Here is a 17,942-nt window from a genome sequence, read left to right as displayed (position 1 = left end):
TAAATAATCCGAAACAAACCCGGTGTTTACTAAACACGGGTCTCGCCAGCATGCCGCGGCGCGACGTGAGTCATCCGACGGGGGAGGGGGAGGAGGGGGAGGGGCACTCGGTCCACGCGGGGTTGGGAATTGACGGAGGTCAACCGCCACGGCAGGGGTACCGCCACGGGATACACACTGCAGACACGTGCTAAGGCAAGCTGACACCACACTGTCTCCGTGCTTTTTAAGAGATTGCAGATGTGTAGCGCTACGCGACCCCAACCGACCACGGCGACCCGGCTACACCGGCTTACTCGGCGTCCACAGCCCAGCCCCCCAGAGCTCCAGTTTCACCGTCCCCGAAATGCGTCAGCGGAGTGGCGAGGCCGTCGTCGACCGGACGGGCCGGCCGGCCGGCCGGCAACCGGCCGTTCTGGCCTGAAATTAGCGCCGAGGAAAGCCGCGCGCCGGATGCGGTGCCGCTGCACGGCGGCCGGCGGCGGCGGCCGGGTCCCGACCCCGCCCGTGGCCCGGCGCCGCCGCCGCCGCCGCGCCCGCCGCCACGCTCAGGCCGGGTCAGCTCGGCACCCGTCGGCCGGCAGGGTCACGAGGTCCGCCGCCGGCGACGACCGGACGGCGGTGCGTGAAAGCGGCCGAATGGCGGCGCGGGCCGACCTCCTCAGCGCGCATGGTGCGCCTCCTTAAGCGTATTTGCAGTACACCAAGAAAGTTCTCTTCTACGTGACATCACGTAAATTATTTGCCGGGCGTGTTTGCAGCGCGACTCGGTTTGTGTATACATCTTCGTGACTGTCGGAGTAAAATAATTGCGCATGCGGGTACACATTATTTTCATTCCCAGAAACTCCCAGCGCTTCTACGAATAGAAACTACAAATTGTGATATTTGTAACGTATAAAACACATTTGCTCACTCGTGGTCGGCCCTGAGCATGAAATTTACATATCTTTAATTGAATTTGTTTTAAGTCATTTCTGTCTTACTCCGATCGAGTGGTAGAAAATGATTCTGCGTACACGGCAAAGGTTCTACGTGACGCCACGTAGACTCGTTGTCGTCCGGGTCGCTGCGAACACCAAACGGGCGGAATCTACGGGGCATGATGTCATGAGTGACGTCGACAGTATAGATTCTGCTTCGCCCGGGTCACTGCGGGTGCGTCCCTAACCTCCTTGCTCTGACAGCTCAAGTGGTCAGTGCGAGAGGTGAGGGGAGGGGGGGGGGGGCGGCACTAGTCGCGGACGGGTGGGGAATGCAGCGCGGAAAGACCAGGCGCTCTGGACAAACAACAAAATGACAAGCTGCCTGGCTTATCCACGCACGTACAGCAATGGCGGACCGACCTCCACCACGAACGGACCGGACTCCGCCACAAACGGGCAGGATCCACCACGAACGGACCAGACAACGCCACGAACGGACCGAGCACCCATCAGCAACGGACCGGACTCCGCCACGAACGGACCGGATTCCGCCACAAACGGACCAGACAACGCCATGGATGAACCGAGCACCCGTCAGCAACGGACCGGACTCCGCCACGAACGGACCGGACTCCACCACAAACGGACCGAGTGCCCCTCAACAATGGACCGCGCACCCGTCAACAACGGACGGGCCGGCAAGGCCGCACCGCTCGTCGCTAGCCCGGCGGTCCAGCACGTCGGTAAAAACGCGGCCGAGAGAGCGGCCGCCGGTCCGGCGGCGGAAGAGACGACCGTGTCGGCGAGCGGCGATCGACCGCCGGCCATGTGTGAAGAGCTTGTTATGGAAAAACTCGGCCCGGCTAAACAATCCGATTGTGATGGGGCCGTTACACAATGGCGCCGGCTATGCCATTCAGCGGGTCCGGCCAGTACGGGCCTCGGTTCCGGCCGGTGCCCGGTACGCGACCGGCGTGGCCATGTGACGTGACGTCACAGCGTGTCAGTCTGACCGCGTCACGGCATGTGAGGAGGTGGCCCGACTCTGACACGGAGCACCAGGAGGGTGGGAAGTGCCTTGGCCATGGCATGGGACGTCAAGGTGCGCTCTGACCAGGGGCCCGGCGTCATGTCAGCGGGGCGTCGAGACATACCGCTGCAGTGCTCGCGTCACACGCGAGACCATGATGAGCTGCACTGCATTCCCCTGAGCCCGTGTCGGCTGCAGTGGTGGTGGTACATCGCCGATGCCGCCCGGCTGTGAGAAGGTCCTGGAGTCGCTCCCCACCAGCCGGTGGCGAGGTCTGCCCGGCCTCCATTAGACCACGGGATCGACCGATTTCCAGGTGATCGGAGCGCGGCGTCGGGTCACCCGACCGGCATTACGGGTCACCTCAAGGTCACCACAATTCACCACTTATATCCATTATCACTTTCGGCGTGGGCCAACGCGGCGGCTGGCCGGACGGACAATCCGACATTAGCGGCCGCGTCCCCGGCCGACCGCCGCGCCCGCTGCCGCCCCTGACGTCACAAAGGCGGCGGAAGTGTCCTGCCGCCGCCGCCGACGGCGAAATTGCCGGTGTTTCGCAGCGGTGGCGTATGGAAATCGGCACACCTCGGCGAGACGCGAGACAGCCTGCCGACGGCGGCGGCGGCGGCGGCGGCGGCGGCAGTGGCCGCGGCGACTTGGCTCCCGGCCAGATATCATTGTTTTCCGGCATTGGCGGGTGGCAGCAGGCCGACGGTCAGTACAATGGATGCCGGCCATGGATCATACATACATGGCCCGGCACGTCCGTGGCGCCGGCAGCGCGCCGGGCCTCGGGCGCACGAGGGCCCTGAGGGCGTGCTTGGGCAGGCGGGGTGGTCACGGGACGGACAGACCGGGACCGCGCCGGAGCAGGCCGAGGTGGGACGAAGCCGACGGCTGGGAAGTCTGAGGTGGACTGGAGCAGGTCAGGGTGTAAATACGGCAGACTGTTGGCCCACGCTGGTATAAGGGAAGCGGTGTGGACCAAGGGAGATCGGACGCCTCTAACGCTGGCCGAGAGCCGCTGAGCTGTTGAAAAATCACCTTTCAAGTGTCGGCGCTGTAAATCTAAGCACGCGGCCCGGTACCGTAAATCAGCCGGGCCTTGATTCAGTGCACGATGCTGCCAGCACCAGACGTAAATACCGGCGCCGGCGGCTGGACCGGCGGCCCCGGGGGCGCCGGGCATCGCCGGAGGGCGCAGGCGCCGCACCTGGCCTGCGATCGAGCCGAGGAGGGGCCAGCCACCGCCGGCGCGGGCGCAACAGGCGCACCAGATGGGAGCGCAGCCACCGGGGGCACCGGGGTCGGAACAGAGCGAGCTGAACCTGAGCAGGACACTGGAACCGGCACATAGACGTACCAGCTGACCACATTGGAGCGTACAGCATCAGGACAACACGAGAGGTGCTCAGGGGATATGGAGTACGCATGCAGGTAAATTTTGCGTCTCAGAAGACAAAATTATCAACATAAAATAACAGGATACATGACAGCGTACCATAAGCCTATCGTGTAACTTAAAAGGCTTAAAAACATCTTTTCGCCATAAAAAACACGCAACGCAGAAAAGTGACCACGCATTCCGATTACACACACCAAACTTGAATTCGATCTCAGAGCATATCGACGTCCACACACCAACCAACAGCATCCGGGATGAATCCAGACCTTCAATCCTCCCAAAGCCGCCTTGAGCTCGCTTCCGTGGCGCCCCCCGGTGACCGACCTGGGCGCGCCGCCCACAGGCAGTGCCATCCGGAAACGGGCACCCACTCGAGCTACCTCGGGCTCTGCGCCAAACAATCACAACAAATACGCCAAGGCCGGCTTCGGGTGCCGGGGACGCACACTATTCACATGTGAGGCGTCGGATGTCGGGACGGTGGCGGGCGGCGACAGAGGCGGTGCTAGGAGGCCGGTCAAGGGAGTCGCCGTCCGGCCGTCAGCAGTGGCGGACCCAGGCACAAGACTAGGGAGGCAGGGCAACGTGAGATCATCTCGAACCAGGGTAGAGCCCGAGCGGCCAGCCAGGATCTTTTGGTATTGTCAGACAGACATCGTGTAAAGAAGGAAAACGACTCCCGCATCAATCCGCTGCGTCTCAGACAGTGACCAAGCACACAAACCTCGTACGCCGTGTTAACACGACAAGACATCTTGCAAACCGCTCCGCACAATCACCGCCTGTTACGAATATTCTTAACGGCGTATCCATCCCCTCACCCGCTCGGCAAGATGAGGCGCCAAACCAACGTTCGAGAGCGGCGACACTCGCCAGCCGTTCGGCCGAGCGCCAGCGCTGGCCGTGAGGTCCGGCCGGCGGCAGCGGGGCCGCCGGACGGAGTGGCAGGTGAAGCCTATCAAAATAAGTCCGCGCGTCGCCCCACCGGCCAGGTCCGAGCACAAACAGCAGCCTGTTTGCTCTAGAGTCGCGCGGCCGGCGGAGCCGGCGCGGAGCCGGCGCGCCGCAGCCGCCACACACCGCCGCCGCGCCAAACGCGCCACAAGCGTCGCCACCGGCAGGCGCAGCGCGCGGCGACAGTAACGGCCGCGCCGGCATGGGAGCCGAACGTCCCCTGACCCGACGCGTGACCTCTGACCCGGCCCGTGACCTCTGACCTGCGCCTGACCATTGTCCGGCGGAGGGCGTGCGGCCCTGGGAGCGTAAACGGTGCTGTCGTCGAGGGCGAAGGACCGGACGGGAGAGCGGTCACAAAGCTGGCAGCAGGTCGCTCGTCTCATCGCTCGTCACGGCCGGTCTCGGCACGGGTCACGTGGTTGGTCCACAGCAACGGCCAATGGCAGTCGCAGCATCGGCCATGTCTCGGGGCTCAACATAGGCTGCAGGTCGCAACACTGGGTACAACAGCACGGGGCGCCCGTATCTAAGCCGACAACAGCAGGGGCAGTCCTAATCGGCGCCGTGTTGATAGGCCTACCGCAGACTCGGTGCAGGATTCACGGAACACTGGGCCCATTGCTCGTCAACCATGCAGTGCAATCCGAGGGAGTAAGACCGGATATGCGAGAGGAGTGGCATCCACGGCTGTTGCAAATGAGATGCAGGACCGTGCATGCGTTCAGACATCGGCATTGAGGCTCGAAGATCTTCAGAGCAAGGGGAGGACAAATGCGCGTGCAAAGGATTACAAGAGCGCGCTGTTCCCAACTGATACTGGTCCCAAGGACACGTGCGTGCAGGAAGGTCCAAGTAGCTGAAGCCCCCACATCAGCTCCGCATAAAAACATAGTTATGAAAAATAACACGGGACATTGATGGCTATTTCGGGGATTTGACTGAAAAGGCCACTCATTGCAAACGTGGCCTGTGGCAAGTCCCAGCGCTTCTCATCAGTAAGGGTCAGCTCTGGTTACGTCAGGTCATGTCAGGTCAGCTCCGTTCACGTCAGGGTGGGAAGGACCAGGTCAGGCTGGCTTTTATCAGGACATAGTTTAGTAGAAGTAGATCGGCTCATTTCAGTGTAGATTAAGTTAGGTTGTCAATCGTGCGATGCCGGTTTTTAGCTCGACCCCCAAAGGTAAGGTTACATCAGGCGGCCCCGACCATCCCCGTGCCGGTGGCGTCAACACGTGGCCGCCCTCACGTCCCGAACAGGTCCGTTCCGTCCTCCCAATCGCGGGGATCCCGTCCTTCCCAACCGCGAGGATCATCCTCTCGCCTGCAAGGACCTCGTCCTCCCGCCTACAAGGACCTCCTCACCCCACCCGCGATGGCCCCGTCCTCCCCGCGCGAGGACCCCGTCCTCCGCCGCGAGGACCGCTGCCGCGGACCGTGGGCGTCACCGGGAGCGGGCGGGGCGGGCCGAGCGCGCTTACACAATGGTCAGCCGGTGACCCCGACCGCCGCACCAAAAGCACGCCGTCACGCACATGACAGCCCCTCCCTGCCCGCCCGGCTCGTCCGTCCATAGCGCGGGCCGGAAGTGACGCGCGCCCAGCCCGGCCGATAACGAAGGACACTGCGTCCGCCAGCGGTGTCCACGGCGTCCGCGGCCGGATCCCGCTGCGGATCCGCCAGGGCGGAGCTCCAGGAGTCGGTAATTAACCCTCACTGCACAGTGGTAAACACGAGTGTAAAATAACCAAACGAGGCACGACGGCCTTCCCGCCCAGCGTCTCGGCGGGGCCTCGGCGCACCTGAGGCCGCACGTGGTGGAGGCCCGGCGGTGCTGTGGCTCACATGCGGCGAAAACTTTCTGGACACGTGACGGGTTCAAACGTGTCGGGTTCTGGCACGAACTATCCAACAGCTGCATACCGAAACCGATCAGGAAGTGTTTCGGCGTTGTTTAATGCTGTTGGCAGCTCCCACGGTTTCCCAGCAGGCCGATATGGACCAAGCCTGGACAAGGTCTGCAGCGGAGGCGGACAAAAGCTGGACCTAAGTTGGACCAGAGGTTGACGGGACCGGAGCCGGACCGGAGCCACATTGGAGTATGAGTGCATGTGAATCAGATCTGGACCAGAGCTGGGCCGGAGCTACACCGCAGTTGGACCGCGGGTGGGCCACAGTTGGACCCCACTTGAGGCGAGGTGCTCCAAACCTCGCCGGAACGGGACAGCATCTGAGCGGCTGCTGGGCGGTTCTGGACAGATCTGGCCGGCGCTTCGGCCGGGCCGGAGCGCAGCTTGACGCGCACCGCCGCCCGGGCCGGCGACCGTGACCTCCGGCCTCATCTGACCTCGCTCTGACGTATGACCGGCCGGACCCGCCGCCGCCGGGCGCGCCTGATGGATGGTGGCGACCGCACGCCGCCGCGCACCCCTGACACCGCGCCCAGCTCCGCATCGGGAACTCCGGGCACGGCGCCGGGACCCCTGCCAGGCGCCGCCTCGTGCCGGCCCGAGACGGCGTCGGGGCGGCGGATGCGAACGGCCGTAAACACCGTGTGGGTGCGTGTGCGTGTGTCAGTGGTTTCGTAAGTGTCTGTGCGTGAGTTCGCCTGCATACTCACAGATGATGTGTTTAGATGTACCCGTTTGCCGGAGCAGATTAGCAGAGTAGGCTCCTAGCCTTTGGGCCAATGCGATACCTGTACCAGACTTCACTATTTATCGCTGTTTACAGCACACACTCAGGGAGAAGCAGATGCTTGCCAACTTGACCCAGCTTGTCGCGTAGCTCAAGTGCAGTCGATGCATCTGGCCAAGCTCCAGAATAAACTAATGTGAGGTAGTATATGAGCGCATCTGCCTGGATGAACGCACATTTTGCGGGATCTTGACAGGGGGCTGCAGTCGGGCTGTCTGCACAGGCGACCGCGACGGGCCTCCTCTGGATGCTGCCGACAGCAGCACCCCGTCAGACACCGGCGCCGCTGCCGCCGCAGGCGGTCGGTGGCACGCTGGTCAGGTGTGCTGGGTCACGGGTCGGACCCACGCCCGCTGACCCGCGCCTGACCCGCCGATGACCCGAGCCGTCGGCCGCCCGGTTCAAGGCGGGGCTCAGTGAAAGTCGCGCCGCCGCACATGATTTACCGCAAACCGTGTCCGGAGAAGCCTTGAATCTAGCCGTATGGTTTCCATCGGGTAAACACCGTAAACGCGCCGCTCTCGGCAGCGCATCGCCAACAACTCGTAAAGCACGCGGCGCGCGCGGCCGCAGCCGCGGCTCGCGCCTGTTTACGGCCCCGGCTGGGTCAGATGCGCCTGACCTGGGAGCGGCCGCCCGTCTGACCACGATTTATCGGCGCCCGACGCGTCCGCCTGTCGGCCGCCGCCGCTTCTGATGACGTCACGTGCGGCACGCCGCTGCTTAGCCCGACGCACGGTCGTCCTCCGCGCATGAAGCCCGATGAAAATACAAAAACAGGACGGGCGTTATTCGCCGCCGCGGCTGGTGGCGTTTTTTGCGGCGGCGCCGCTGAACGCGGCGACGCGCCGGCCGAAAAACGGCCGCGGCCAATAGCTGACCTTCCGCAAGGCTCGCGGCGCGGCGTGACATCGGGTTTGTCCGATTCATCATTAGGTTACATTATTCACTTGAAGCGGCCGGCGCCAAGGCAAAAACTCTTGAGCGGGAAAGGCCGCACCGCGCGGGCGGCGGCTGCCCCTGCGGCTGTGTGCTCGCCGCGGTGGCGAGCCGCCCAGCGGCCGCGGACGGGCCGCGAACTGACGCGAGGCCCACTCGAGAAATGGTTTGTCTGGTGCGACGTTGGACTGGTCAGAGGTGCAGGTGGAACCGTCAGTATTTTGGGGGGCTTGGCTGTCATGGAGTGTGTGATTCCTAACATGGGGTCCATGAGCGCTGCGTGGACAGAGTTGGCATCGGATCCCACGTGCCTCCCAACCGAGCAACGACTTTGGGAAGTCCCGCCCCTGCTCAGCCGACCATGCCAGCTGACATGGAAGGAATCTGGGTAAACTGCAGGTTACGTAAAAATGAGCCGACGCCTGACTCCGCATCATGCCCTTCCCCGCCCCACGCTGGATGAATCGAGCATGCAACACACCGCGTCGAGCCCATGCCGGGGAGAGACACGAATTCGGACGAACGGGCTCTGCCCAGGGTCGTGCGTGACTATTGCGTATGCAGCTGCTGCCGCAGACTGTGTAATGGCACTGCCTCGCTGGTATTTTAATGCAGGTTAAACAGAGCACCGAGCGCTGTGACCCCAACATGCATGAACGACTCCCAGACTTTCATCGCCGGCCTTATGGAACAAACGAGCAGTGCCAAGAGAAAAGCACAGCACGCTGGCAGCCAGTCCAGCCCTTCCTGCTCAAGAGTTCCCATCTCACGGACTTGCAGTAACTTAGACGCGTCGTTTGATTCGGTGATCCATGCGCTTCTATGCCTGTGAAGCATATGCAAGGGTGGATCTAAATCACGAGAAACCCGGCGCGGCAAACGCTGAGGGCAGCAGTCGGCGGCAGTCAGATCTGACTGACGACTGAATACCGACTACCACTGACCACCCCTCCGACGCGGGTCACGTGACTAATGAAGTCCTCGACCGGCAGCTGCCAGTGCCCTCCGATGACCGTAATTGGCTGAAACGAGCAATCTGGCCAATTGGCGTCAGGCCGGCGGGCGCGCTGCTGCCGCCGTCGCCGCCGCCACCGCCGCTGCCGCCGCGGCCGGAGCCAGCGGCGGCGGTCCTCCGCCGGACCGCCGACCGCCCGCTCCGGTCGGTCAGCTGCTGACCCGACCCGGCGTACCTCCCACCCGGCGTCCGTCCTGTCCGCCCGGCCACGCGGGTCGGTCAGCTGCTGACCCGACCCGGCGTACCTCCCACCCGCGTCCGTCCTGTCCGCCCGGCCGGCGACCGGCATCCATATTCAGTGGCCGGGACTCATCTCCATAGAGAAAAATTACCGGCGCGCCGGCCGTCTTCGAAACGCGCGGCTATTTTTAATTTGTAATGGCATCTTAAGGTGGTGGGCGCCATGTAAATTCGCACAGGCGCTGAATTAAAATCCACTCGGGCATTGTGGCGGCGTGATGGATTCTGTCCGGCTGCGCCCCGGTGTGTCACACGGGTCACCAGCACTCGTGACAGCCCGGCCCGCCCGCCGCCCGCCGGCCGGATCAGTTATTCAGACGGTCGGCGCGGCCGGGAGGGGGGGGGATCGGCCACCGACAGGGCGACCGGCCCTGGTCCGGGGTCCGGGGTCCGGGGTCCGCGGTCAGCGGCAGGTTTGTGGCCCACGGTACATGGCGATGGTCTGCTGGGACGCTGTGCGCGTGACGGCAGACTGTGGTTCGGTTTGTGATCTGCGGTCTTATACGAGGCGGTTTATGGTTGATGGCAGCGGCCTGTGGTGCTTGGCCCATGGCCCATGGTCTGTAGTTTCAAACAACAGCACCGGTCCGCGTAAGCAGTCCTTGGTCCACAGCAGCCGTCCGTGGCGACGTGTCGCGGTCCGCGGCGCCGCCGCTCGGTCCGCCGGTCCGCCGCGGACCGACCTCCCCGGCCGGCGCGGCTCCGGAGAGCGCCATGGTCCACCAGCTCCGGCAAAGCCGGCGGCCGCGGCGCCGGGGCGCCGGACCTCGCACAAAGCCAGCTAAACGGCCGCATTCAGAACGGCCGGCGATCGGCCGGACCGTCGCGGCGGCGGGGCGACCGAGCGTGAGTTGTGTATGTTTTTGCCCGGCCGGGGGACGCTGGCCGGCGACGCTTTTTGTTCGCGGGTCACAGGCGCGCATTGAGTGAGCCCCGACAGCCCCGCGAGCGGAGAATCGCCGATGATCTATGGGGCCAACGCCTTATCGCGTCGCGGCCCACAATGTGCCCGAGTCAAAATACGGCCGGCAGCCCCAGATTCAGCGCGTCGCCGGCCGCCGCCGCCGCTGGACCGAGCGACGACGAAGCGGCCGTTTCAAAAGGAGACGCTCTAAGCTGAGCAAATAGCCGGCCGGGCGCCGCGGCGGGCGGGGGCGGACCTTGGTCGGGCCGCGGCGGCCGCGGCGGGTCGGACGGTGCGGCCCCGACACCCGATCACCACACAATGCTCGCCACCGGCGCCGGCGTTCATAAATTGGCCGGCGCTGGCCTAATTGAGCATTCCATGGCGCTCTCCGGCCATTGTTTGGCCGCAGGTCAGGCCGGCGGCCATCCGGGCGGCGGCGGCAGCTGACCTGGTCGGTGACGGTGACCGGTCCATCCCGGCAGCTCTGGCCACGCCGGCCTGCTCTCCGGCTCCAGCTTCGAGCACCCCGCTCGCCGTTTAGGAGTCGATAGAACTGGGCCATCCGTACAATGGCGTGTTGCGAGTGGTGACCTGCCCCCTGGTCGCCCCCGAAATTCCTTTTCACCGCAACTGTGGTAGGCTCTCTGAGTATTTGACTCGACTGGGCAGTACACCGCTTCATCAGCTCATCTAGCGACATGTCGGGTTCCTCCCGCTCTCCACCCGGGCGTCTCCAGCCCTCCGATCGGCACGGCGGCCCCTCCCGCATCTCGTCCGGTCGGTCGCGGTCTCCGGTCGGGAGGCTCCAGTTCTCCGCTCGGCCAGGCGGGCCCAGTCCTCCGCTCGGCCCGGCGGCCCCTCCCGCTCGCCGCCCGCCGGCACGTCGCTCAGCCCGGCTGACATTGGGCCGCCGGACACTCTGGCCGTGTCGCGACATAATCGATGCCGAGATTGATTGGGGCCGGGCCGGCGACAGGTGACGCCCCCCCCCTCCCCCGACCGCGGCCAGGGGGGTCTCACCGCGGAGGTAGCCGGCCACTTGTTGCGGCCATTGTGCGGTGCCGGTCGCTGGCCGCTGCCCACTCCCGCCTGATTTATGCCCGGCGGTCGGTCCGCGACATAACGAGTGCTAAAGGTGCTGATAATGAGCTCCGGTTGGCCTGCTCCCTGTCCCTCCCGCTACCGAGGGAGGGGAGAAGGAGGGGCGGCAGCGGGACGGCGGCAGCAACAACGCCGGCAGCAGCGCCAGCAGCAGCAGCAGCAGCAGCGGCGGCGGCAGCGACAGCAGCGGCGGCGGCGGCGGCCGGGCGTGTCCGGGGCGGCCACGCCCGGCGCGTCTGCTGGCTCGCAGAGCGGCACCGCCCTCAGCAGGCGCTGACCCCACCGGCGCCGGGACGAATGGTCGAAAACCGTTCCGCGCGCTCATCAGATGCACCAGGTGCCGCTGCCAATGGGATCATGCACGGACGCGTCGGCCGCCGAGCCGTTGGCCGCGCGGCGCCAGCCGTGAGCTCGTTTCGCGCCAGCCGCGACTGCCGTGCGCGCCCCTCGCCTTTCTAATTACCTATCTATTTTGGTGCGACCCTCCCCCAGTGCCGGGAAAAAACGGTCACCAACCCTTTCGCCATTCAAAGAGTTTTTACCCATTGAAAAACCAACAAAGCGGCCGACTAGGAGGACGGAAGGGGGTGAGATCTGACCGTGGGCACGTCTACCGCGGACGCGCTCCCCACTCGCAGGGGAGCAGGGGAGGGACATCCGGATAAATAGAATAACAGGCCGGTCAGTGACGGATCCGCGATGGTGGCGCCGCCCTGGCGGCGGGAACTGGAGCGGGTCGGCGCCGGCTTGAGAACGGATTACGGGGCGACGGGGCCGGCCGAAACGCACACCTGTCCGGCTCCTATCAGTCAGGATAAGACACCGGGCTGGGAGGGTGCGCAGCGTCCACTGCCCCCGCCCCCTCCCGTCACTCTCCCCGCCGCTGCGGCGCGCGCGTGCGACACGATCTGCCGCACTCTGACCTGGCGGCGGTGTCACGTGACCTGGGCGCCCCGGGGCGGTGAGCCCGCTTACGTGCTGCGAGGCCCAGCCAGTCAGCCAGGCCCAGCCAGCCAGCCAGCCAGTCCAACTAGAGTCTCTGCAAGCAGGCTGACTGGCCTGGCGCCCAACAACGCAGCATGGCAGGGTGGGGACTCAAAGACGACGAACGCTCGACCCGTCACGAGGCGGCTTTTTGTCTCGTCGCCTTCTCGACGGCTCGTCGAGAAGGTGACGGTCCAAAACAGAACAAGAAAAATGACCGAGACGCCGCTGCGCCCCCTGCAGGCTACACGCCGTTCCAGAACGTGCCTTTCACGGTCTGCGTTCCTCGAGGTTCCAGTCGTGCTCCCTGCCGCCAGCCTCCAAGGCGCTCTGCGTCACTCCACTTCCGAAGGCGAAACAAACGCCTGCGCGCCGCGTCTGCCTCAGAAACACCAACAGGACCAAGAACACCGGAAAGGTTGACACGTCGCCTAATTAAGACGTCCGCTTGTAGATGGGACGCGATAGGCAGCCGTCGTGACTCTGTTGACAGGCGGCGCCGCCGCTTCTGGCGAGCGCCGCGCGCCCGGCCACACCTCGGCGCGGCGGCGCGGCGCGTCCGACGGCTTGACCAGATGGCCGCCCGGCGGCGTCCCCCGAGGCAAAAACGGCCCGACAAAGCAGCGGGCCGCGCGCCGGACACGGACGGCCCCGCCCCCTATCGGCCAGCGCGGGGGAGGCTAATGGCGATAATTGAATGTAATGGCTCGGCTCACACACAAAATAAATAGGCCCCTTCCCGGGGGCAGGCCGTGTTTAGAGCTAATGGCCCTGTTTGAAGGGGTTAAATCCACAGGTACGGGCGGGCTATTGAGCTGCAGCTGACACCGGTGCCCGACGGCGGCCCCCTCCCAGGGATGACTGTCGTGAGCTCCCCCCCCCCCCCCCTCTCTCTCGGCGATGACTTGGTAGTCCGGTGAAGGATTGTGGTCATCTCTCAACCAAACGGGCCAGATTGTTTCATGCGATATTGACATCACATCCAATGAATACCCGTGTATTTGTAATTAGTTGCGATGCATCATCGCCCCTTACAATGGAGCTGCTTTCAGATCGCTCCTCTCCACTCGTGAGGCTGCAGCCGGCACCGGCTCTGCGGGGCGCCAGGTGCTGCAGCGCTGTCGGAGCGCGTCACCGCTACCGTGCGGTATTGGTTGGAGGGCCTGCAGCCGCCGCCGTCCGTGGTCGGGTGCCTGCGCGTCCAGGCACCGGGAGCCGCGCGGTGAAGAGGTGTGGAGCGAGACATCACACGTTTCTTCCTCTCAAGCAGGCATAAATTCAGAGACGACAGTCGGCATGACGTTGAGATTTAACCGGGAGCAGTGTCGCGGAGAGCTGCGTGGGGCTCCTGCTGTTGCGTCTCATTGACGCACGCCTGCGGGGCATTACCGGCAGGTCACGGTCCAGACTCGCCGCCGCCAGATGACGCTGTTTTCCGCCACGCGCTCCGGCGGGGCTAATTTGCGATCAAGGTTATGGTCGCCTGCAACAGACCGCCAGCCGCAAACAATAATTTCGGGAGTATCTGCGTGTGCCCGGGCCGATCGGCAGATCCAGCGGGTGAGGCCCTCCGCCGCTGTGGCTCACCGCAGCGGAGCGCGAGCGGCCGGGGACGCGGGGAGGCGGGCGGGGAGGCAGGGGAGAGAGCGGGGAGGCCGGACCCGCGGTGGGCGCTGCACGAAAAGGAGCGGGTGAGCGAGCGAGGGCGCCGGCCGTCAGACCCAGCGGCAGGGCACGGGGTGACAGCACCCTCGCCTTAGTCGGCACGGGGCACGCACAAGCAGCGCCGGCCCTTGGGCGCCACGGACATTGCAGGGCGATTTTTGTCACCGGTCGCGCCGTTAAACAGGCAATGAATACGAAACGAGCGGGGGCCGCCAAGGCGCGTTCACATGTAAATTGGAGATGATTGAAAGGCGCGCAGCGGGGATGGCTGGCGACCCTTGGCCAGCCGGTTTTCATAGGGCGACCGCCGACAAAACAGCCATCAAAATATGCAAAACAAGTCGACAATGCCTGCGCACTGACCATATCTGGCCAGCCAGCGCTGAATGCCACCTTTGATGTCGCGTGTTTATCTAGATCGGGCATGTACTGCTCTGAATCGGCGGCCTATTTCTGGCGCACCGGCCGGCCGCGCACAAAAGGCGCACCAGAATCGCCGCGCGCGCTCCTTCCGCGCCGAAAACACGCTCAGTGCCGGGCAGGAAGCGGGGCAGCGTTTGCCAAGTGTCCGGAGCGCACGTGCCCCGGTACCCCGCGCCCCCCCCCCCCCCCTCGCCCGCACCCCTGACCGGCGAAGGACCCGCTCTCGGCGGGGGGCGATAAACGGCCGCTCCCCACTCTCCCCCGCAGCCTTGGACCCGCACGGCGCGCGGCCAGCTGCCGCCCGCCTGTAACTAGATCGGAGCGGGATGACCGGCGGGGTCAGTCGGGGTCAGCGGGGTCACGCGGCCGAGAGGGGCCGACAGGTGGAATTCGACTCCGCGCCGCGCCGACGGCCCGTCGGCGCGACGGCTGAAGCTAACCGCTCGACCCCTCGTGCCCGGACCGAGAGCGCGCGAGTGCGCGCGGCGAATGTGGAGCGAACTGTCACGCAGCGGACGCCGACAAGGCCGCGGCGACGCCAGCACTGCGGCGCTGAGCGACGGCCGAGTGGACGAGGTGAGGTCTCTCCCCTGAGTGGCGGGGACGCCAGATCGTGGAATGGAAACGCAGGAGAATCTCGCAGGCGGTTGGAGATACATCGCCGGCGTAGCGCGGCGCGGTACACACCTACATAAAGAAAAACTGCTAAAACAGGCTGACAGCGCTCCAAACTATAAAGTTCATGAGAGTTTAACTATGCAGTTTGTCATGTCAGCTGTGTTTCGCCCAACTTCTGAGATCACCAGCCTTTGCCGAATCTAAGCATGTTTTCCAGCAGACATGGGAACAGACATGATACCGGGCACCGGGCGACTGCGATTGTCAACTGGTGCTTGCAAATTATGCGTTCCAACAAAGCGAAATACGGGGCACCCCTAACGCTTGCAGAAGCGAGTTACGTTAAAGCGTTTGATCTTGCAGTTATGCTCATATTTGCACTTTTGATATATTGCACGAATTGTCATCCTGTTTACTTCACTATGCATTAGACAACTTTATTGCCGTTTGTTCTTTTTTGTCTCAAGTATTTTGCTTTAAAACAATTGCTACAAATAATCCAGCATTGCGTTAAGACATAGCCAAATTGAGTATAAGAGCTATGTTCGACGTATTGCACTTATTTTTTTCCTTCTAGATCCATGTCTACTGCTAACGCATGGTGTACGTTCTACTAAAAATGTTCCATCAACAGCATAATAACATGCGAGTGCATCTGGCGGGAAGGCCTTAACTTGGGTAATGTCTTAGAAAAGGTATGACGCTTGTGACACCGCCAGTTACTCACAGGCTACCAAATTGCTAATAAAACAACGCGTTACAAAGTATCTGACCCCCAGGAGCGCCACCCCCTCCACCCGTGCGTGGGTCATCTAAACTAGGCGTAACGTAGCTAATTGTCAGACGGCCGTAGCCTTTGCCATCAGCATCGCTGCGTGTCATGGCGGAAGCTCCTCTGGTGGAAACATTTGATTGGTCCGCGTTCCGGCAGTCCGGCTGACCGGCTTCCCTGCCATTCACGCCCAGGCAGCAATGATTCGCAGGCTCAAGTGCGCTATCAGAATTTCAAGCATAGCTTTCCTAGCACATCGTATACTCTTCAACCTCACATACACTAAGTGTTCCATTTTGAAAGTTGTGCGTGGTTTTTAAAAAGGGCGTCTTCTGCGTGCTTGGGATGTGTTATTCATAGTCACACCAAGATGTCCAAACCTTACATTCCATCGGTTTGTGAATAATAAAAAGAATGCAGCATTGAAGGCTTCAGGTTTCCCCAACAGCGCTCAAGTTTTGTCGTTAATGTCACAGCTTTCATAACAAAGTCGTAGTAAAACTCCACGGCCCTTCCCAGCCCCGACCACACTGGCCGTCTGATGCCACCTAGTCCCGTGTCTGGCAAAGCACGAGTGCGTGCTATTTCTTATCTTGCGTGGTCAACCCACTGTGCTATTTTTGAAGTAAGGATTTCGCAAACTTTCTGTAACCCACAGCTAAATCGGCCACGCACCATGTAACTTGCTTAAAAGTCAAGATCAAGCCTGCCTCAAGAGAGGCACTCGTGTGCTGTCCTGTTGGTTATCTGAACCCCGAAACTGAGCGATGGTATTCATTTGCGTTTGCATTCACAATCAAGTCTGCGAAATAACAGCGGGCTATGAGGAATGCAAGAATATCTGGGTCGCAGACAAATAATTATTACGAAAACTATCAGGCTCTGAAGGGTTGACGCGAAAATGGCCGCTGGTATCCTGTTAGCTTTAGAACTGCGCAAAAGTTTGAAAATTCTGAGCAAAAATTAAACATCTTTGAACGAACGTGAACGCTAACCTAACCAACAAAAGCGAGCGACAATGGACCAGGAATGGTCTGTAAAGTGCAAATGCTTCTTAAATTGGAGCTAGTTGTTCAACCGCAGCAATTCAACTACAAAAATATCGTTTCAGAAATTGTGCATATCTATGAAAAACAAAAATATCAAATTTCTGTAAGGAACGTAAAAACAAAAAGGGGAACGGCTGCTTTTGAACTATTAAATATAACACTACGCGGAAAGGCGGCCCGTCAAAATTACAAGCGTCCACAATGATTTCGAATAAAAACGGGTCATTCACAACATATAAGTACCGACAAAAGCTCACAAATGCTTCCAGATAGCAAGCTAACTCAAACGCAGTCTAATAATTCAAGTTCGGAATGCGCGGCACTCTGTGTTGTATGTCATCGTCGCTCTTCATCGGCGCTTCGCGCGGGAGCGGGATTTATCGTGAGTAAGTATTAGAACCACGTATCATCGGTCACGCAGGATTACCTTTGAGTTGTAAGCAAACCCCACCCCGTGCGCAAAACACATCAGCTCACTCTGTACTCACCCTGGTCCGCCTGGCTATCCTGCAGAATCCGCATGGAAGGAGGCATTTTCACCCTCATCTTGTCGGCCCCTCAAGCGTTCCGTGGCGCACCGTGTGGGCGCGGCACACTGCGCGGCCCAGCTGAGCCGTGACCTAGGGTCAGTCAGCTGTCGCCATCACCGGCCGGCGGGCAGCAGCGTCAGCGGCGGCGGCGGCGGCGGCGGCGGCGGCGGCAGCGGGCCGGCGCGTCTGGCCGGCCGGGCGGCGGCGAGTCGACTGTCCGACGGCCGGCGGCCCGCCGCGCGTCGACCGCTGGCCGCCGTGGCCGGCGCGGCGCGGGCATGGCCGGCGGGGGCGGCCCGAGCGGCGGCCGGCTGACCTGCGCCCGCCGCCGACAGGTGGGGCGCCGCCGACGACGGCCGCCGCCGACCGCTGCGGGCGGCAAACCACTGGCGCCGGAGGCGGCTGCACGGCGCCGCCGGCGCGGCACGACCGACCCCCACCCACCCGCCCCCGCCCCGCCCCCCCGCCCCCGCTCCTGTCCGCGCCCGCGCTCGCGCCCCCGCCTGCGGTAAGTCGGGCATTGAAAGCGGATGAGAGCTGGCTTCGTTGCGTCCCGGGACTTTCGATATGGCATATTTTAAGGAGAGAGATGAAATTTGAACGGTTTTAGCCTAAGCCTGCAGCTATTTGCCGGTCGGAATTTCTGTCGAAATCGCATAAGCTTCATAGCCCACCGTTATGATA

The 17,942-nt window shown here is 62.7% G+C and overlaps 1 protein-coding gene across 1 annotated transcript in view; it reads right to left on the bottom strand.

The window, feature by feature from the left end:
* LOC119093476 (B-cell lymphoma/leukemia 11B) overlaps positions 1-17,294 on the bottom strand; it is a 50,922-nt gene extending 33,628 nt beyond the window's left edge. Inside the window, exon 1 of the mRNA XM_037216431.1 lies at positions 17,217-17,294. Within this exon, the coding sequence (XP_037072326.1) occupies positions 17,217-17,274 (58 nt within the window). The 5' untranslated portion in view covers positions 17,275-17,294. The remainder of the gene's footprint in view (positions 1-17,216) is intronic.
* Between the last annotated feature and the right edge of the window lie 648 nt (positions 17,295-17,942).

This window comes from Pollicipes pollicipes, unplaced genomic scaffold (genome assembly GCF_011947565.3).
Source record: "Pollicipes pollicipes isolate AB1234 unplaced genomic scaffold, Ppol_2.1 Scaffold_4002;HRSCAF=4701_pilon_pilon_pilon, whole genome shotgun sequence".
Classification (NCBI taxonomy): Eukaryota; Metazoa; Arthropoda; class Thecostraca; order Pollicipedomorpha; family Pollicipedidae; genus Pollicipes; species Pollicipes pollicipes.
Note: the sequence above shows the minus strand (reverse complement) of the source record. Positions and strands in the feature narration are given on the sequence as shown.